Below are 21,076 nucleotides of genomic sequence, written 5' to 3' on the forward strand. Positions count from 1 at the left end.
CGGAAGGGGAATATGCAAGGAAATTTGGTATTGTTCAAACCAGGATTTTCTGGAAAAGCTGGTTAGTTTTGGAAAAGTTACTGGAATTGTTTAGCCCTACACATTTATACGATAGTGGTTCTCAAAGTAAGGAGCCGTAAACGTGGGACTGGAAGGGAAACAAATGCAGTATTTATCTAATTAACTCAAAGCTCTATTGAGCTCTAAAGCTCGATGTGATTGTCCTTCTGTAGCTCAGTTGGTAGAGCATGGCGCTTGTAACGCCAGGGTAGTGGGTTCGATTCCCGGGACCACCCATACGTAGAATGTATGCACACATGACTGTAAGTCGATACTAACATACTGCATATTGCATCAACATCTCACCTGAGATTCAGCCGTAATGGGTTTATAACACTATAACGTTATATAAGATAGTCTACAATAACAATATTTAAATCCTTTACATCTCCTTCATCATCCTCCTCCTCCCAGGGGCTCCATTCTGAGGAGGCGTCCAGTGACCCGGTGTTGCTGAGGAAGAGGAGGATGGCTCAGATAGAGAAGAACACCTGTCAGCTCTTCATCCAGACAGACCACCTCTTCTTCAAGTACTACAAGACCAGGGAAGCTGTTATCGCACAGGTGTACTGGATGACACGCGCACACACACACACACACACACACACACACACATACGCTAGTCCTCAATAACACCAAGTGGATTATGGGAAAACATGTCATCAATGCTTTCAGACATTGCAGTTTTTTTCCATTCCATAATAATGATGTGAATACTGATGTATGTTGTGTCTGTCTCAGATTTCTAGTCACGTCAAGGCTATAGATTCCATCTACCAGGGAACAGACTTCATGGGCATCCGCAACATCAGCTTTATGGTCAAGAGGATACGGGTGAGTCCCTCCCTGCCTAGTTGTTTGACCTGGCATTAATCAAATTAAATTATATTTCTAAACCCCCGCTTTTTTTTTTTTTTTTTTTACAAAAACAGTTGTCACAAAGTATATTCTGTTTTAGCGATTCAAAGTCTCCGTTGTCCCTCGGGCCTCTTCTTCTCTTTAAACGTGTTGTTAGTTCAGCAGTCATCACCATCACTTCCTGTTGTCTGTCATGACGTCACTTCCTGTTTCCACATCCTCATTTGACCACTCCCTGCTCCAGATCAACACCACTACAGATGAGCGGGACCGGTCCAACCCGTTCCGCTTCGCTAACATCGGCGTGGAGAAGTTCCTGGAGCTGAACTCTGAGCAGAACCACGACGACTACTGTCTGGCCTACGTCTTCACTGACAGGGACTTTGATGATGGTGTCCTGGGCCTGGCCTGGGTCGGAGCTCCTGCAGGTCCATTAGACTTCCCTTTTCACTATTTACACCCTTTTAGATCAACGGCAGATATTACACGCTGTAATGACAGTATCTGACTGCTTCCGTTGTCATGGAAGCAGTCAGTCTTTCTGTCTTATGAAATTAGCCCCATTTCCTGTCTTTTTTAAAATTATTGATCATCTCTCCTACTTTTGTTTGCTGAGTCTTTTTATTTGATAAACTTGTTGTTATCCAGTTTTGTATTTCCAAATTGGATTCATCATTAATGTGTTATTAAAGGATTAAATCACATCACTAATACTTGACTGTGTGTCCACAGGAAGTTCCGGAGGGATCTGTGAGAAGAGTAAGCTGTACTCTGACGGGAAGAAGAAGTCCCTGAATACCGGCATCATCACAGTGCAGAACTACGCCTCTCACGTCCCTCCTAAAGTCTCACACATCACCTTCGCACATGAAATAGGACACAACTTTGGCTCGCCTGTGAGTTAGATTCATTAGTTAGATTCATTATTTATTTAACTCGGCAAGTCAGTTAAGAACAAAATTCTTATTTTACAATGACCCCTAGGCCCACACCTAACCCGGACGACGCTGGGCCGGTTGTGATACAGCTTGGAATCGAACCAGGGTTTGTAGTGACGCCTCTAGCGCTGAGATGCAGTGCCTTACACCGCTGCGCCACTTGGGATAACATAGGCTGATGATGGGAGATTTGGCAGCCCAAATCTTCTTCTTTTTTCTCACTAATTGGTCTTTTGACAATATGAGAATAAAAGATGAGAATTGGCGTGCCGTGTAAACACAGCTCTCTTCTTTCTGTGTGTTGTCTCTGTTCATCTGCTGTCGTTACTCGATGTAGAGATGCAACAGGAAATGTAATGTCTGGGAGTTGTAGTTTTTGGTGTTTTGTGTGAACTGTTACGAGCCTGCGGTCCTTTTTCTTTTCTTGGAGGTCAATTTATGAAACTTTTACATGAGACTAGCTTTTATACATGAGACGAGCTTTTATACATGAGACTAGCTTTTATACATGAGACTAGCTTTTATACATGAGACTAGCTTTTATACATGAGCCTAGGCTCTCTTTTACAGATGAGTCCTGCATAAAATGCAACATTACAAAACATATTAAGAAAAACATATATTTTAATTTATTTAACTAGGCAAGTCGGTTAAGAACAAATTCTTATTTACAATGACGGCCTACACCAGCCAACGCTGGGGCCAATTGCGAGCCGCGCTATAGGACTCCAAATCACGGCCGGTTGTGATTTATCAGAGGTCTCCGATCATTAATAAACTGACCAATGGGGGACCAGAACATCTCATTTCAGAGAGCTCTGTGAGTTGTTCCACATAAAGGGAGCAAGATAAAAACTAAAATCAGCATTCCCCAACTCTGTGGAGACCGAAGGGGCCTCTAGTGTTATCCAAGCCTGAGACCGGGTTTGGTCATGTGTCTAAATTGAATTAATGATGACAGATAAAGTTACATTACAGCCTTCTAAAATGTATTTAAGCTTTTTTCCCCCTTATCAATCTACACACACTACCCCAATAATGACAAAGCAAAAAAGCTTATTTTTGCTAATTTTATAAAAAAAAAAAAAAATCATATTTACATCAGTATTAATACCCTTTACTCTGTACTTTGTTGAAGCACCTTTGGCAGCGATTACAGCCATGAGTCTTCTTGGGTATGACGCTAGAAGCTTGGCACACCTGTATTTGGGGAGTTTCTCCCGTTCTTCTCTGCAGATCCTCTCAAGCTCTGTCAGGTTGGATGAGTTCAAATCCCAGAGCTGACAAGGTACAAATCTGTCGTTCTGCCCCTGAACAGGCAGTTAACCCCACTGTTCCCCGGTAGGCCGTCATTGAAAATAAGAATTTGTTCTTAACTGACTTGCCTGGTTAAATAAAGGTAAAACAAAATGTGGGGGTAATAGGATATAAGACAAAGTAGGACCCCACTGCTGAGAGGGAGACATAAGAAAGCCTGACTGCAATTTGCCAAAACACACCTGAACATGCCAAAATCCTCCTGGGAGAATGTCCTGTGGACAGATGAGACCAAATTAGAGCTTTTTGGTAAAGCACACACCGTCTCTATGTTTACAGAAAACAAAATGAAGCCTTTAACGAAAAGAAAAAAAAACACCTTCCCTACAGTCAAACATGGAGGAGGTTCAGTGACCTTTTGGGGTTGCTTTGCTACCTCTGACACTGGGTGTCTTGAACATGTGCAGGGCATCATGAAATCAGGAGAATACCAAGGCATTTTGGAGCGCAATGTCAGACCTGGTGTCAGAAACCTGGTTCTCCTTCGAAGGTCGTGGGTGTTCCAGCAGGACAATGATCCCAAACGCACTTCAAAGCACCCAGGAATGGTTCAAGACAAAACGCTGGACTGTTCTGAAATGGCCAGATCTAAATCCCATTGAAAACTTGTGGAGAGATCTGGAAACAGCAGTTAGGAGAAGGCACCTGTCAAATCTGGGAGAACTGGAGCAGTTTGACCAAGAGGGGTGGGCCAAACTGTCAGTACAGAGGTGCAGGAAGCTCATTGACTATAGGAAGTGCTTAATTGCAGTTATTTATCATTTATTTATCATTAGTCATTATAAATTATTTTAAGGCCTCCCAAATGGCTCAGCGGTCTAAGGCACTGCATTGCAGTGTTGCGGCATCACTACAGCCTGGGGTTCGATCCCAGACCGTGAATGGGAGTTCCATAGCGCTGCGCACAATTGGCCCAGTGACGTCCGGGTTAGAGGGGCTTTACTTGGCTCATTGCGCTCTGGCGACTCCTTGTGGCGGGCCGGGCGCCTGCAAGCTGACTTCGGCCATCAGTTGAGCGGTGTTTCCTCCAACACATTGGTGCAGCTGGCTTCCGGGTTCAAAAACATGGCTTGGCGGGTCATATTTTCGGAGGACGCATGACTCGACCTTCGCCTCTTCCGAGCACGTTGGGGAGTTGCAGCGATGAGACAAGATTGTAATTGGATCGCAATTGGGGAGAAAAATTCTAATAATAAAATAAATTCATTTATATCTGGGTTATAGGAACTTAAATGCATTTTGTTTGCATTGACCACTAAGTTTAGCTCCAATAGTGACCTCTGCAGTCCTTGAAAATCAGATTTCAAATTTGAAAAGTATTGGCCAACCGATGGAGCAATGGAATAAAACACTGCATCATTGTATTTACAGCATTACCAATGTTATTTATATAGATTGTAAACACTAGTGGGCCGAGTATTGAACCTTGGGGAACCCCTTTTATGTAGCTCAAGGAACTCCGATTTCACCCCAATCTACCTTGATGGCCTGAGTTCTGTCATTGAGATAATTATAAAACCATCGGCAAGCATCAGTACCCAACCCTACCAGGGACAGCTTATTCAAAGGAATAACGTGTACACGCATGGGAGTACAATTCTTTCTAAGGCATTTGCAATGTAATTTACAACAAACATGGTAGCCATTTTGTAGTACTATGTTTAAATCTATTCTAAAAATCTAATTTGTCTCCATCCTCCTTACAGCATGACTCGGGGTCGGAGTGCACCCCGGGGGAGTCTAAAGCCCAGGATAAGAAGGAGAAGGGGAACTACATCATGTACGCCCGAGCCACATCAGGAGACAAACTCAACAATAACAAGTTTTCCGTCTGTAGTGTCAGGAACATCAGCCAGGTCCTGGAGAAGAAGAGGGGAAGCTGCTTTGTCGGTATGTTTTTATGCTGTGTAGGGGTTGCAGAATTCTGGAAACTTCCAAGATTTTTAGGAAATCGCCGTTGGAGGATTCCCAGAATCCTTCAACCTGGATTCCGGGAAAGCCTTGGAATTTTGGTAAAGTATAGATGTTTGGAAATGTACGCTGTGTCACAGATCAAATGTGTTATTTTAAATGTAATTTCATAACGTGTGTGTTCTATCTGCCTCCTCATGCAGAGTCAGGCCAGCCCATCTGTGGTAATGGGTTAGTGGAGCCAGGGGAGGAGTGTGACTGTGGATACAGCGATCAGTGCAGAGACCAGTGTTGCTATGACGCCGGGCAGCCTGACAACAGGAAGTGTAAACTAAAACCCAACAAAGTCTGCAGGTATGATAAGGTGGCCCTTATTTTAAAGCTGCGATACAGTACAATGCTATTCAGTTCTAGGTTTTTTTTTTCTAACCTGTGGTGCAGGAAGTGACACAAACTAAAGGAAAGAATCTCACTTAGTTACCATGCAAATGTCATGGGAATTAAATTACTAAAATTGCCATGGAAAGTGTACAGAGGCTTATTTCTGTCATTTAGTTATTTTAATCTTTTTTCCCCCTCCCTCTCTCTCTCCCTCCCCCAGTCCTAGCCAGGGCCTGTGCTGTACTCCCGAGTGCTTCTATAAGGGTCGTAATGAGAAGTGTCGTGAGGAGTCTGAGTGTGCCCATCAGGGCATGTGTAACGGGGGTACGGCCCAGTGCCCCACCTCTGAACCCAAGGCCAACTTCACCGCCTGCCACGGAGAAACTCAAGTGTGCCTCAACGGGGTGAGTGGATACCTGGCTACCTGTAGCGTGTAGTTAAATACCTGGCTTCCTGTAGTGTGTAGTTAAATACCTGGCTTCCTGTCGTGTGTAGTTAAATACCTGGCTTCCTGTCATGTGTAGTTAAATACCTGGCTTCCTGTCGTGTGTAGTTAAATACCTGGCTTCCTGTCGTGTGTAGTTAAATACCTGGCTTCCTGTAGTGTGTAGTTAAATACCTGGCTTCCTGTCGTGTGTAGTTAAATACCTGGCTTCCTGTAGTGTGTAGTTAAATACCTGGCCACCTTCAAGGTTGTGGTCAAATTCCATTTCAATTCCAGTCAATTCAGAAAGTATTCCAAATGTTCCTCATTGAAGAGAATTTGAATTTCAGTGTACTTCCTGAACCCCAACCCTACTGTCTGTCTGTCTGTCTACCAATTTATGAAGTTCCCTCCCTCACAGGAAAACATGATAAAGGCTGAGTGCTAATTCAAATGAAATTGTATTGGTCACATACACATGGTTAAGCAGATGTTAATGCGAGTGTAGTGAAATGCTTGTAGTTGAAACAATAACAAAGCCTCTGTTTGGGTAAAAAGCTGACGGATCGGCCTGGATAAATGTAACCCCTCTCAAATTCACGGACAGAGCTATGGATGCAAGGACTGACCATACATGATTTTATTTTTTTTTTTTTTTTTTATTTCACCTTTATTTAACCAGGTAGGCTAGTTGAGAACAAGTTCTCATTTGCAACTGCGACCTGGCCAAGATAAAGCATAGCAGTGTGAACAGACAACACAGAGTTACACATGGAGTAAACAATTAGCAAGTCAATAACACAGTAGAAAAAAATGGGCAGTCTATATACAATGTGTGCAAAAGGCATGAGGAGGTAGGCGAATAATACAATTTTGCAGATTAACACTGGAGTGATAAATGATCAGATGGGCATGTACAGGTAGAGATATTGGTGTGCAAAAGAGCAGAAAAGTAAATAAATAAAAACAGTATAAAAACAGTATGGGAATGAGGTAGGTGAAAAAGGGTGAGCTATTTACCTATAGACTATGTACAGCTGCAGCGATCGGTTAGCTGCTCGGATAGCTGATGTTTGAAGTTGGAGAGGGAGATAAAAGTCTCCAACTTCAGCGATTTTTGCAATTCGTTCCAGTCACAGGCAGCAGAGTACTGGAACGAAAGGCGGCCAAATGAGGTGTTGGCTTTAGGGATGATCAGTGAGATACACCTGCTGGAGCGCGTGCTACGGATGGGTGTTGCCATCGTGACCAGTGAACTGAGATAAGGCGGAGCTTTACCTAGCATGGACTTGTAGATGACCTGGAGCCAGTGGGTCTGGCGACGAATATGTAGTGAGGGCCAGCCGACTAGAGCATACAAGTCGCAGTGGTGGGTGGTATAAGGTGCTTTAGTGACAAAACGGATGGCACTGTGATAGACTGCATCCAGTTTGCTGAGTAGAGTGTTGGAAGCCATTTTGTAGATGACATCGCCGAAGTCGAGGATCGGTAGGATAGTCAGTTTTACTAGGGTAAGCTTGGCAGCGTGAGTGAAGGAGGCTTTGTTGCGGAATAGAAAGCCGACTCTGGATTTGATTTTTGATTGGAGATGTTTGATGTGAGTCTGGAAGGAGAGTTTGCAGTCTAGCCAGACACCTAGGTACTTATAGATGTCCACATATTCAAGGTTGGAACCATCCAGGGTGGTGATGCTAGTCGGGCATGCGGGTGCAGGCAGCGATCGGTTGAAAAGCATGCATTTGGTTTTACTCGCGTTTAAGAGCAGTTGGAGGCCACGGAAGGAGTGCTGTATGGCATTGAAGCTCGTTTGGAGGTTGGATAGCACAGTGTCCAATGACGGGCCGAAAGTATATAGAATGGTGTCGTCTGCGTAGAGGTGGATCAGGGAATCGCCCGCAGCAAGAGCAACATCATTGATATATACAGAGAAAAGAGTCGGCCTGAGAATTGAACCCTGTGGCACCCCCATAGAGACTGCCAGAGGACCGGACAGCATGCCCTCTGATTTGACACACTGAACTCTGTCTGCAAAGTAATTGGTGAACCAGGCAAGGCAGTCATCCGAAAAACCGAGGCTGTTGAGTCTGCCGATAAGAATTTGGTGATTGACAGAGTCGAAAGCCTTGGCGAGGTCGATGAAGACGGCTGCACAGTACTGTCTTTTATCGATGGCGGTTATGATATCATTTAGTACCTTGAGTGTGGCTGAGGTGCACCCGTGACCGGCTCGGAAACCAGATTGCACAGCGGAGAAGGTACGGTGGGATTCGAGATGGTCAGTGACCTGTTTGTTGACTTGGCTTTCGAAGACCTTAGATAGGCAGGGCAGGATGGATATAGGTCTATAGCAGTTTGGGTCCAGGGTGTCTCCCCTTTGAAGAGGGGGATGACTGCGGCAGCTTTCAATCCTTGGGGATCTCAGACGATATGAAAGAGAGGTTGAACAGGCTGGTAATAGGGGTTGCGACAATGGCGGCAGATAGTTTCAGAAATAGCGGGTCCAGATTGTCAAGCCCAGCTGATTTGTACGGGTCCAGGTTTTGCAGCTCTTTCAGAACATCTGCTATCTGGATTTGGGTAAAGGAGAACCTGGAGAGGCTTGGGTGAGGAACTACGGGGGGTGGAGCTGTTGGCCGAGGTTGGAGTAGCCAGGCGGAAGGCATGGCCAGCCGTTGAGAAGTGCTTATTGAAGTTTTCGATAATCATGGATTTATCGGTGGAGACCGTGTTTCCTAGCCTCAGTGCAGTGGGCAGCTGGGAGGAGGTGCTCTTGTTCTCCATGGACTTCACAGTGTCCCAGAACTTTTTGGAGTTGGAGCTACAGGATGCAAACTTCTGCCTGAAGAAGCTGGCCTTAGCTTTCCTGACTGACTGCGTGTATTGGTTCCTGACTTCCCTGAACAGTTGCATATCACGGGGGCTATTCGATGCTATTGCAGTCCGCCACAGGATGTTTTTGTGCTGGTCGAGGGCAGTCAGGTCTGGAGTGAACCAAGGGCTGTATCTGTTCTTGGTTCTGCATTTTTGAACGGAGCATGCTTATCTAAAATGGTGAGGAAGTTACTTTTAAAGAATGACCAGGCATCCTCAACTGACGGGATGAGGTCAATGTCCTTCCAGGATACACGGGCCAGGTCGATTAGAAAGGCCTGCTCACAGAAGTGTTTTAGGGAGCGTTTGACAGTGATGAGGGGTGGTCGTTTGACTGCGGCTCCGTGGCGGATACAGGCGATGAGGCAGTGATCGCTGAGATCCTGGTTGAAGACAGCGGAGGTATATTTGGAGGGCCAGTTGGTCAGGATGACGTCTATGAGGGTGCCCTTGTTTACAGAGTTAGGGTACAGTTGAACCGTGTTATGAGGCTCTACAGTGTTTGTTTACGTTGGCATTGTTTACCAACATTGGGGTCAAACCGACTTCTATGTTGGGTTCTGATACGACAGTTGAGGAATTTACAAGTTCTATTCTTCAACAATCAATGGATGTCTATATCATCAATTTATAAGTCAAAAAATGGATGGAGCAACTAAGCATCTAGTAGCTAGCTAAGAAACTAGCTTTAAGTAAAAAATGGATGGAGCACCTAAGCATCTAGTAGCTAGCTAAGAAACTAGCTTTAGGTCAAAAAATGGATGGAGCAACTAAGCATCTAGTACCTAGCTAAGAAACTAGCTTTAAGTCAAAAAATGGATGGAGCAACTAAGCATCTAGTAGCTAGCTAAGAAACTAGCTTTAAGTAAAAAATGGATGGAGCACCTAAGCATCTAGTAGCTAGCTAAGAAACTAGCTTTAAGTAAAAAAAATGGATGGAGCATCTAGTAGCTAGCTAAGAAACTAGCTTTAAGTTAAAAAAAATGGATGGAGCAACTAAGCATCTAGTAGCTAGCTAAGAAACTAGCTTTAAGTAAAAAATGGATGGAGCAACTAAGCATCTAGTAGCTAGCTAAGAAACTAGCTTTAAGTAAAAAATGGATGGAGCAACTAAGCATCTAGTAGCTAGCTAAGAAACTAGCTTTAAGTCAAAAAATGGATGGAGCAACTAAGCATCTAGTAGCTAGCTAAGAAACTAGCTTTAAGTAAAAAAAAAATGGATGGAGCAACTAAGCATCTAGTAGCTAGCTAAGAAACTAGCTTTAAGTAAAAAATGGATGGAGCAACTAAGCATCTAGTAGCTAGCTAAGAAACTAGCTTTAAGTAAAAAATGGATGGAGCAACTAAGCATCTTGTAGCTAGCTAAGAAACTAGCTTTAAGTAAAAAATGGATGGAGCAACTAAGCATCTTGAAACTAGCTTTAGGTAAAAAAAAAATAGATGGAGTAACTAAAGATTCTAGCTTTAATTATGGATTCCTTGATGCTGCTTGACTGTAATATTTTATACTTCATCTCAAATACCAGGAACCTTTTTTATTTTATTCACTCGAAATTCAAGTTTTCAGCTACAATATGTCTACAATTCCCCCCAAAAATACACCTTAAATATAAAAGTAATTTGAGTTTTTGACCCGTCCCTACCATGTGCCGCTTTCTCCAGGGGTGTTCTGGATCCATCTGTGAGAAGTATGGTCTGGAGGTCTGTACCTGTGCCAGCGTGGAGGGCAAGGACGAGACTGACGAGCTGTGCCACGTCTGCTGTGGCGAGAAGAGTGAGTCGTGTGTGTGTGTGTGTGTGTGTGTGTGTGTGTGTGTGTGTGTGTGTGTGTGTGTGTGTGTGTGTTGCCGTCTCAGGTCACTCTGCCCCAAAGAGCGTGAGCACTACTCTTTTAACATATTTCAGTAGTATTATGTCCTGACGTTAACATTAACATGTTTTAGGGGCTTATTTCAGTAGTATTATGTCCTGACGTTAACATTAACATGTTTTAGGGGCTTATTTCAGTAGTATTATGTCCTGACGTTAACATTAACATGTTTTAGGGGCTTATTTCAGTAGTATTATGTCCTGACGTTAACATTAATATGTTTTAGGGGCATATTTCAGTAGTATTATGTCCTTTTCAACAGGGCTTATTTCAGTAGTATTATGTCCTGACGTTAACATTAACATGTTTTAGGGGCTTATTTCAGTAGTATTATGTCCTGACGTTAACATTAACATGTTTTAGGGGCTTATTTCAGTAGTATTATGTCCTGACGTTAACATTAATATGTTTTAGGGGCTTATTTCAGTAGTATTATGTCCTGACGTTAACATTAACATGTTTTAGGGGCTTATTTCAGTAGTATTATGTCCTGACGTTAACATTAACATGTTTTAGGGGCTTATTTCAGTAGTATTATGTCCTGACGTTAACATTAACATGTTTTAGGGGCTTATTTCAGTAGTATTATGTCCTGACGTTAACATTAATATGTTTTAGGGGCATATTTCAGTAGTATTATGTCCTTTTCAACAGGGTTGCAAAATTCTAGATACATTCCCGAAGTTGCTGTATTTTTCAGCATTCCCAGTTGGAGCATTCCCTCGTGATTCTGGGAATACTCCTATCCAGGTTTTCTGAAAAACCAAGCAACTTTTCTGGAATTTTTCAGCCTTACTTTTACCACCTTGTGTAACAACCACATTGTATGACAAGGTTTTTAAAGGGCTTTGAGATTATTTATGTAATGAATAGTTAGAGCGTCGGATCAGCAACTGAAAGGTTGATGGATCGAATCCCCTGAGCTGACAAGGTAAAAATCTGTTGTTCTGCCCCCTGAACAAGGCATTTAACCCACTGTTCCCCGGTAGGCCGTCATTGTAATTAAGAATTTGTTAACTGACTTGCAGAGTTAAATAAAGGTTAAATAAAGGTGAAATAAATGACTAGTGCTATAAAAGGTATTATTAGTTGATTGTCTTGTCTTGCAGTGAACCCCAACACCTGCAGCAGTACAGGCTCAGAGAAACTGGCCCGGTTCTTCAATAAGAAAATCACCACGCTGCCTGCGGGGTCTCCCTGTAACGACTTCAAGGGCTACTGCGACGTGTTCATGAGGTGTCGGCTGGTGGACGCGGACGGCCCTCTGGCCAGACTGAAGAAGGCCATCTTCAACCCTGAGCTCTATGAAAACATTGCAGAGTGGATAGTGGTGCGTAGCTTACTGACTGACTGGATAGTGGTACGTAGCTTACTGACTGACTGACTGGATAGTGGTACGTAGCTTACTGTCTGACTGAGTGGATAGTGGTACGTAGCTTACTGAGTGACTGAGTGGATAGTGGTACGTAGCTTACTGACTGACTGACTGGATAGTGGTACGTAGCTTACTGAGTGGATAGTGGTACGTAAGCTTACTGACTGACTGAGTGGATAGTGGTACGTAGCTTACTGTCTGACTGAGTGGATAGTGGTACGTAGCTTACTGACTGACTGAGTGGATAGTGGTACGTAGCTTACTGACTGACTGAGTGGATAGTGGTACGTAGCTTACTGACTGACTGAGTGGATAGTGGTACGTAGCTTACTGACTGACTGAGTGGATAGTGGTACGTAGCTTACTGTCTGACTGAGTGGATAGTGGTACGTAGCTTACTGAGTGGATAGTGGTACGTAGCTTACTGTCTGACTGAGTGGATAGTGGTACGTAGCTTACTGACTGACTGAGTGGATAGTGGTACGTAGCTTACTGACTGACTGAGTGGATAGTGGTACGTAGCTTACTGACTGACTGAGTGGATAGTGGTACGTAGCTTACTGACTGACTGAGTGGATAGTGGTACGTAGCTTACTGACTGACTGAGTGGATAGTGGTACGTAGCTTACTGTCTGACTGAGTGGATAGTGGTACGTAGCTTACTGTCTGACTGAGTGGATAGTGGTACGTAGCTTACTGACTGACTGAGTGGATAGTGGTACGTAGCTTACTGACTGACTGAGTGGATAGTGGTACGTAGCTTACTGACTGACTGAGTGGATAGTGGTGCGTAGCTTACTGACTGACTGAGTGGATAGTGGTACGTAGCTTACTGACTGACTGAGTGGATAGTGGTACGTAGCTTACTGACTGACTGAGTGGATAGTGGTACGTAGCTTACTGACTGACTGAGTGGATAGTGGTACGTAGCTTACTGAGTGGATAGTGGTACGTAGCTTACTGAGTGGATAGTGGTACGTAGCTTACTGACTGACTGACTGGATAGTGGTACGTAGCTTACTGACTGACTGAGTGGATAGTGGTACGTAGCTTACTGACTGACTGAGTGGATAGTGGTACGTAGCTTACTGACTGACTGAGTGGATAGTGGTATGTAGCTTACTGACTGACTGAGTGGATAGTGGTATGTAGCTTACTGACTGACTAAGTGGATAGTGGTACGTAGCTTACTGACTGACTGAGTGGATAGTGGTACGTAGCTTACTGACTGATTCTGTCAGATGACCAGAAAAGGTCACTGTATTCCCATGAATGTAATTCTGACTTACTATGTATTTCACTGATTTAAAAAAAAAAAAAAAAGTCAGTCAGACGCATAAAGAAAACCTTGGAGGATAGGAAGGCAAAGTGTTTTGAACTAGTTCACGTGTCTGAAGGTAGAATTCTGCCTACTGTCAACACCTTGTCCAACACTTTTATAAGCCATAAAATGCACATTTTCCCTACTTCCACTCAAGCTACAACTAGCACTGCAGCAGCATGAGTATAGCAACGCGTTTCGATACGCTTTGTTGTCGATAAGCTTGTGTTGTTGTACTGAACTAAAATATATAAACGCAACATGTAAAAAGTGTTGGTCCCATGTTTCATGAGCAGAAATAGAAGGTCCCTGAAATGTTTCATACTTACAAAAAAGCATATTTCTCTCAAATTTTGTGCACAAATTTGTTTACATCCCTGTTGGTGAGCATTTCTCCTTTGCCAAGATAATCCATCCACCTGACAGGTGTGGCATATCAAGAAGCTGATTAAACAGCTTCTGTAGCTCAGTTGGTAGAGCATGGCGCTTGTAACGCCAGGGTAGTGGGTTCGATTCCCGGGACCACCCATACGTAGAATGTATGCACACATGACTGTAAGTCGCTTTGGATAAAAGCGTCTGCTAAATGGCATATATTATTATTATCATTACACAGGTGCACAAAATAAAAGGCCACTCTAAAATGTACAGTTTTGTCACAACACAATGCCTCATATGTCTCAAGTTTTGAGGGAGCGTTGCAATTGGCATGTTGACTGCAGGAATGTCCACCAGAGATGTTGCTAGAGAATTCAATGTTAATTTCTCTACCATAAGCCGCCTCCAACGTCGTTTTAGAGAATTTGGCAGTACGTCCAACCGACCGGTCAGACGCATGCATAAAGATTACCGCGGAGGATAACTCAAAAACAATTGTATTTTCGTTGTGGACTCTAGTGGACAGATTGTTGTTAGAAGTTGTGCGTTTAAGAAAAATGTATCTCCATTTCTTTGTGTTTCTTCTGGTTCCAGGCTCACTGGTGGGCAGTGCTATTGATGGGTATCGCTCTGATCATGCTGATGGCTGGCTTCATTAAGATCTGTAGTGTCCACACTCCCTCCAGCAACCCCAAACTGCCTCCACCCAAACCACTACCAGGTGAGTCTCCACACCCCCTCTAGCAACCCCAAACCACTACCAGGTGAGTCTCCACACCCCCTCTAGCAACCCCAAACTGCCCCCACCCAAACCACTACCAGGTGAGTCTCCACAGCTCCTCTAGCAACACCAAACTGCCCCCACCCAAACCACTACCAGGTGAGTCTCCACACCCCCTCTAGCAACCCCAAACCACTACCAGGTGAGTCTCCACACCCCCTCTAGCAACTCCAAACCACTACCAGGTGAGTCTCCACACCCCCTCTAGAAACCCCAAACTGCCCCCACCCAAACCACTACCAGGTGAGTCTCCACACCCCCTCTAGCAACCCCAAACCACTACCAGGTGGGTCTCTGCACTCCCTCTAGCAACCCCAAACCACTACCAGGTGAGTCTCCACACCCCCTCTAGCAACCCCAAACCACTACCAGGTGAGTCTCCACACCCCCTCTAGCAACCCCAAACCACTACCAGGTGAGTCTCTGCACCCCCTCTAGCAACCCCAAACCACTACCAGGTGAGTCTCCACACCCCCTCTAGCAACCCCAAACTGCCCCCACCCAAACCACTACCAGGTGAGTCTCCACACCTCCTCTAGCAACCCCAAACCACTACCAGGTGAGTCTCCCACACCCCTCCAGCAACCCCAAACCACTACCAGGTGAGTCTCCACACCCCCTCTAGCAACCCCAAACCACTACCAGGTGAGTCTCCACACCCCCTCTAGCAACCCCAAACCACTACCAGGTGAGTCTCCACACCCCCTCTAGCAACCCCAAACCACTACCAGGTGAGTCTCCACACCCCCTCTAGCAACCCCAAACCACTACCAGGTGAGTCTCCACACCCCCTCTAGCAACCCCAAACCACTACCAGGTGAGTCTCCACACCCCCTCTAGCAACCCCAAACCGCCCCCACCCAAACCACTACCAGGTGAGTCTCCACACCCCCTCTAGCAACCCCAAACCACTACCAGGTGAGTCTCCACACCCCCTCTAGCAACCCCAAACCACTACCAGGTGAGTCTCCACACCCCCTCTAGCAACCCCAAACCACTACCAGGTGAGTCTCCACACCCCCTCTAGCAACCCCAAACCACTACCAGGTGAGTCTCCACACCCCCTCTAGCAACCCCAAACCACTACCAGGTGAGTCTCCACACCCCTCTAGCAACCCCAAACCACTACCAGGTGAGTCTCCACACCCCTCTAGCAACCCCAAACCACTACCAGGTGAGTCTCCACACCCCTCTAGAAACCCCAAACTGCCCCCAACCCAAACCACTACCAGGTGAGTCTCCACACCCCCTCTAGCAACCCCAAACCACTACCAGGTGAGTCTCACACCCCCTCTAGCAACCCCAAACCACTACCAGGTGAGTCTCGGCACCCCCTCTAGCAACCCCAAACCACTACCAGGTGAGTCTCCACACCCCTCTAGCAACCCCAAACTGCCCCCACCCAAACCACTACCAGGTGAGTCTCCACACCTCCTCTAGCAACCCCAAACCACTACCAGGTGAGTCTCCCACACCCCTCCAGCAACCCCAAACCACTACCAGGTGAGTCTCCACACCCCCTCTAGCAACCCCAAACCACTACCAGGTGAGTCTCCACACCCCCTCTAGCAACCCCAAACCACTACCAGGTGAGTCTCCACACCCCTCTAGCAACCCCAAACCACTACCAGGTGAGTCTCCACACCCCCTCTAGCAACCCCAAACCACTACCAGGTGAGTCTCCACACCCCTCTAGCAACCCCAAACCACTACCAGGTGAGTCTCCACACCCCCTCTAGCAACCCCAAACCACTACCAGGTGAGTCTCCACACCCCCTCTAGAAACCCCAAACTGCCCCCACCCAAATCACTACCAGGTGAGTCTCCACACCCCCTCTAGCAACCCCAAACTGCCCCCACCCAAACCACTACCAGGTGAGTCTCCACACCCCCTCTAGCAACCCCAAACCACTACCAGGTGAGTCTCCACACCCCCTCTAGAAACCCCAAACTGCCCCCACCCAAACCACTACCAGGTGAGTCTCCACACCCCTCTAGAAACCCCAAACTGCCCCCACCCAAACCACTACCAGGTGAGTCTCCACACCCCTCTAGAAACCCCAAACTGCCCCCACCCAAACCACTACCAGGTGAGTCTCCACACCCCCTCTAGCAACCCCAAACCACTACCAGGTGAGTCTCCACACCCCCTCTAGCAACCCCAAACCACTACCAGGTGAGTCTCCACACCCCTCTAGCAACCCCAAACCACTACCAGGTGAGTCTCCACACCCCCTCTAGCAACCCCAAACCACTACCAGGTGAGTCTCCACACCCCCTCTAGCAACCCCAAACCACTACCAGGTGAGTCTCCACACCCCCTCTAGCAACCCCAAACCACTACCAGGTGAGTCTCCACACCCCCTCTAGCAACCCCAAACCACTACCAGGTGAGTCTCCACACCCCCTCTAGCAACCCCAAACCACTACCAGGTGAGTCTCCACACCCCATGCTACAAGTCTTCAAATGAATGGGTTGTGAACAATGTATTTGTGAACAGGTCAGGAGCAGAGAACTACAACAGTATGAGTGTTGTCAGAAATGACCAGGTCTCCCTTAAAATAGAGGAGTTTTAACCTCTATGGATCTACCTGCTGAAATGAAGGTTTTAAAGAGAAATGTCTGTGAAAAGACGGGAATGTTCAGCTAAACCAGTGGTCACCGACCTTTTTCCGAGTCAAGATCACTTTCCGAGTCAAAAGCCCAGATCTCCCGCTCAGATTTAGTTTTAACTAGTGATGCACCGATATGACATTTTTGGCCGATATCTGATATTCTCCTTGCCCCCCCCTAAAAACGATACCGATAACCGGTATTTACAATTTTTTTTTTTAAGCATTCTAGTACAGTTAAATAGTTAGACCACTGCGTTCATGTGTGTGTGTTAAGGGCACTGCATCTCAGTGCAAGAGGCGTCACTACAGTCCCTGGTTCGAATCCAGGCTGTATCACATCCGGCCGTGATTGGCAGTCCCATAGTACGGCGCACAGTATTGTAAATAAGAATTTGTTCTTAACGGACTTGTCTAGTTTTATAAAGGTCACATCACACACACCGCACTGACTCAAAAGTGATTTTGTTGGCATTTACTCATGTCCCCATTACCAGTAAAACATCATCAAAACCTTTTTTCTTTCACTTACTTGCTGTGCTGTTTCATTGTTCATTTGTTCAGTCGTTTCATTGTCAACTAGGATTTCTATGGAACATCGTTTGGGTCTTTGCGTGTGTCAAAAAATATACACGTCAAATAACACCATCTGTTTCAGTAGCTACAGTTCGCTACCTAACTATATAGCTATATAGCTCGGTGTCATCATCTAAAATAACCCTAATTTATAAGGCAGTTCTTATTTGATTAATGGTGGTCGGGCCCATCTATGTGAAACTAGCCACAATAAGGATTAGCCACAATAGTGGACTTTGTGTTTAGCCTTCAAAAGTATAGCATAGTGCCAATAGTGTGGAAATCATATAAAATATTTGAATGCAAGGCTTTATCGTCGGGTTTTTACAGAAATGTTTGGTGATCAACCAGTCAATCGCGATCGACTGGTTGTTGACCACTGTGCTAGACTAACCTCTCTCTCCCTCTTACCCCAGGCACGTTGAAGAGGAGGAGAGCCCAGCAGCAGGCCAGGGAGGCCCAGGTGCACCAGTCCCAGTCGTACCATGGAGGTGTCAGTCACGGCCAGCACCACCCTGTCTCTGGGGGCCAGCGGCAGCAGCCCTCACGCCAGCCCCAGCCCCAGAGGCACCACCGCAGCCAGGGTCAGCCTAGAGAAAACTACCAGATGGGCCAGATGAGACGCTGAGCTGCTGAGACACTGGGGTTCGGGGTGGGGAACGCTGTTCCCTCCATCGCCTGCGCCTTGCCTTGGCTCCTCCTTGTGCCTATTTATGTCGCTGCTGGGATTGAGATTTGAACCCATTTGTTGGTATTTGAACCCATGTCTCCAGGGTGGAAATCCCACATCTTCACCATTTAAACCTAGAGGATATTCTTAGATGTTTTATGATTTAGGATAGATGGAATTGAGGGAAAGAAAAGGGAACAACAGTTTTTAGTTTTTACACACTTTTTTAGCTTGTCCTGTTTAAGGCGTTGTGTTGCCACTTGGGAGACCCGGATTCAAATCACACCGGTTTACACCTAACAGTGGGATAAAACACGTGCTTCACTCCACCCAAAGAACAGCCTAAACTGGTTGTTTTACCATCCCCATACGTCAGACCCTCCATCTACAAACAGACAAACAGGACGGAGTTGAGAAAGCTCAAAGACCCCCTCCAACGACCACCACTAGAGCTGCAGCACAGCTGACCTCTTCAAATAAAGACCCCCTCCAACGACCACCACTAGAGCTGCAGCACAGCTGACCTCTTCAAATAAAGACCCCCTCCAACGACCACCACTAGAGCTGCAGCACCGCTGACCTCTTCAAATAAAGACCCCCTCCAACGACCACTAGAGCTGCAGCACAGCTGACCTCTTCAAATAAAGACCCCCTCCAACGACCACCACTAGAGCTGCAGCACCGCTGACCTCTTCAAATAAAGACCCCCTCCAACGACCACCACTAGAGCTGCAGCACAGCTGACCTCTTCAAATAAAGACCCCCTCCAACGACCACCACTAGAGCTGCAGCACAGCTGACCTCTTCAAATAAAGACCCCCTCCAACGACCACCACTAGAGCTGCAGCACAGCTGACCTCTTCAAATAAAGACCCCCTCCAACGACCACCACTAGAGCTGCAGCACAGCTGACCTCTTCCAACGACCACCACTAGAGCTGCAGCACAGCTGACCTCTTCAAATAAAGACCCCCTCCAACGACCACCACTAGAGCTGCAGCACAGCTGACCTCTTCAAATAAAGACCCCCTCCAACGACCACCACTAGAGCTGCAGCACAGCTGACCTCTTCAAATAAAGACCCCCTCCAACGACCACCACTAGAGCTGCAGCACAGCTGACCTCTTCAAATAAAGACCCCCTCCAACGACCACCACTAGAGCTGCAGCACCGCTGACCTCTTCAAATAAAGACCCCCTCCAACGACCACCACTAGAGCTGCAGCACAGCTGACCTCTTCAAATAAAGACCCCCTCCAACGACCACCACTAGAGCTGCAGCACAGCTGACCTCTTCAAATAAAGACCCCCTCCAACGACCACCACTAGAGCTGCAGCACCGCTGACCTCTTCAAATAAAGACCCCCTCCAACGACCACCACTAGAGCTGCAGCACAGCTGACCTCTTCAAATAAAGACCCCTCCAACGACCACTAGAGCTGCAGCACAGCTGACCTCTTCAAATAAAGACCACCTCCAATGACCACTAGAGCTGCAGCACAGCTGACCTCTTCAAATAAAGACCCCTCCAACGACCACCACTAGAGCTGCAGCACAGCTGACCTCTTCAAATAAAGACCCCTCCAACGACCACTAGAGCTGCAGCACAGCTGACCTCTTCAAATAAAGACCACCTCCAACGACCACTAGAGCTGCAGCACAGCTGACCTCTTCAAATAAAGACCCCTCCAACGACCACCACTAGAGCTGCAGCACAGCTGACCTCTTCCAACGACCACCACTAGAGCTGCAGCACCGCTGACCTCTTCAAATAAAGACCCCCTCCAACGACCACCACTAGAGCTGCAGCACAGCTGACCTCTTCAAATAAAGACCCCCTCCAACGACCACCACTAGAGCTGCAGCACCGCTGACCTCTTCAAATAAAGACCCCCTCCAACGACCACCACTAGAGCTGCAGCACCGCTGACCTCTTCAAATGAAGACCCCCTCCAACGACCACCACTAGAGCTGCAGCACAGCTGACCCCCTCCAACGACCACCACTAGAGCTGCAGCACAGCTGACCTCTTCCAACGACCACCACTAGAGCTGCAGCACAGCTGACCTCTTCAGTCTTCATCCAGCTGTTTTCTGGGGCTCCACCTTTTGGAGTGAGATCTGCCATTTTGTCATTCTGTGGAGTGGAAGTGACCATCAGCCGTTGCAGTGTGGAAGTGACCATCAGCCGTTGTAGTGTGGAAGTGACCATCAGCCGTTGCAGTGTGGAAGTGACCATCAGCCGTTGCAGTGTGGAGTGGAAGTGACCATCAGCCGTTGCAGTGTGGAGTGGAAGTGACCATCAGCCGTTGCAGAGTGGAAGTGACCATCAGCCGTTGTAGTGTGGAGTGGAAGTGACCATCAGCAGTGTGGAGTGGAAGTGACCATCAGCCGTTGCAGTGTGGAGTGGAAGTGACCATCAGCAGTGTGGAGTGGAAGTGACCATCAGCCGTTGCAGTGTGGAGTGGAAGTGACCATCAGCAGTGTGGAGTGGAAGTGACCATCAGCCGTTGTAGTGTGGAGTGGAAGTGACCATCAGCCGTTGCAGTGTGGAGTGGAAGTGACCATCAGCAGTGTGGAGTGGAAGTGACCATCAGCAGTGTGGAGTGGAAGTGACCATCAGCAGTGTGGAGTGGAAGTGACCATCAGCAGTGTGGAGTGGAAGTGACCATCAGCCGTTGCAGTGTGGAGTGGAAGTGACCATCAGCCGTTGCAGTGTGGAGTGGAAGTGACCA

The 21,076-nt window shown here is 46.6% G+C and overlaps 1 protein-coding gene and 1 long non-coding RNA gene across 7 annotated transcripts in view; one reads left to right on the forward strand and one right to left on the reverse strand.

Annotated features, from left to right (window-relative positions):
- The window catches only part of LOC118377547 (disintegrin and metalloproteinase domain-containing protein 10-like), a 34,634-nt gene extending 15,409 nt beyond the window's left edge, over positions 1-19,225 (forward strand). For all 3 annotated transcript variants that reach the window (XM_052466703.1, XM_052466702.1, XM_052466704.1), the window contains 11 exons: positions 475-624; positions 802-894; positions 1,163-1,346; positions 1,651-1,814; positions 4,880-5,063; positions 5,288-5,438; positions 5,686-5,869; positions 10,423-10,534; positions 11,740-11,960; positions 14,299-14,425; positions 18,091-19,225. In XM_052466703.1, coding sequence (XP_052322663.1) covers positions 475-624; positions 802-894; positions 1,163-1,346; positions 1,651-1,814; positions 4,880-5,063; positions 5,288-5,438; positions 5,686-5,869; positions 10,423-10,534; positions 11,740-11,960; positions 14,299-14,425; positions 18,091-18,302 — 1,782 coding nt within the window. In that variant the 3' untranslated portion in view covers positions 18,303-19,225. The remainder of the gene's footprint in view (positions 1-474; positions 625-801; positions 895-1,162; positions 1,347-1,650; positions 1,815-4,879; positions 5,064-5,287; positions 5,439-5,685; positions 5,870-10,422; positions 10,535-11,739; positions 11,961-14,298; positions 14,426-18,090) is intronic.
- On the reverse strand, positions 18,779-20,321 carry LOC127908410 (uncharacterized). Of its 4 annotated transcripts, none has more exons than XR_008067124.1 (5): positions 20,066-20,321; positions 19,958-20,010; positions 19,522-19,745; positions 18,925-19,257; positions 18,779-18,868 (listed from the first exon to the last, which is right to left on the reverse strand). It is a non-coding gene; the product is annotated as an uncharacterized LOC127908410 (long non-coding RNA). The 4 variants fall into 4 exon arrangements; XR_008067121.1 differs by having other exon boundaries at positions 18,807-18,924; positions 18,978-19,257; XR_008067122.1 differs by lacking the exon at positions 18,925-19,257 and having other exon boundaries at positions 18,832-18,924; positions 19,410-19,745.
- Between the last annotated feature and the right edge of the window lie 755 nt (positions 20,322-21,076).

This window comes from Oncorhynchus keta, chromosome 17 (assembly GCF_023373465.1).
Source record: "Oncorhynchus keta strain PuntledgeMale-10-30-2019 chromosome 17, Oket_V2, whole genome shotgun sequence".
NCBI classification, from domain to species: domain Eukaryota; kingdom Metazoa; phylum Chordata; class Actinopteri; order Salmoniformes; family Salmonidae; genus Oncorhynchus; species Oncorhynchus keta.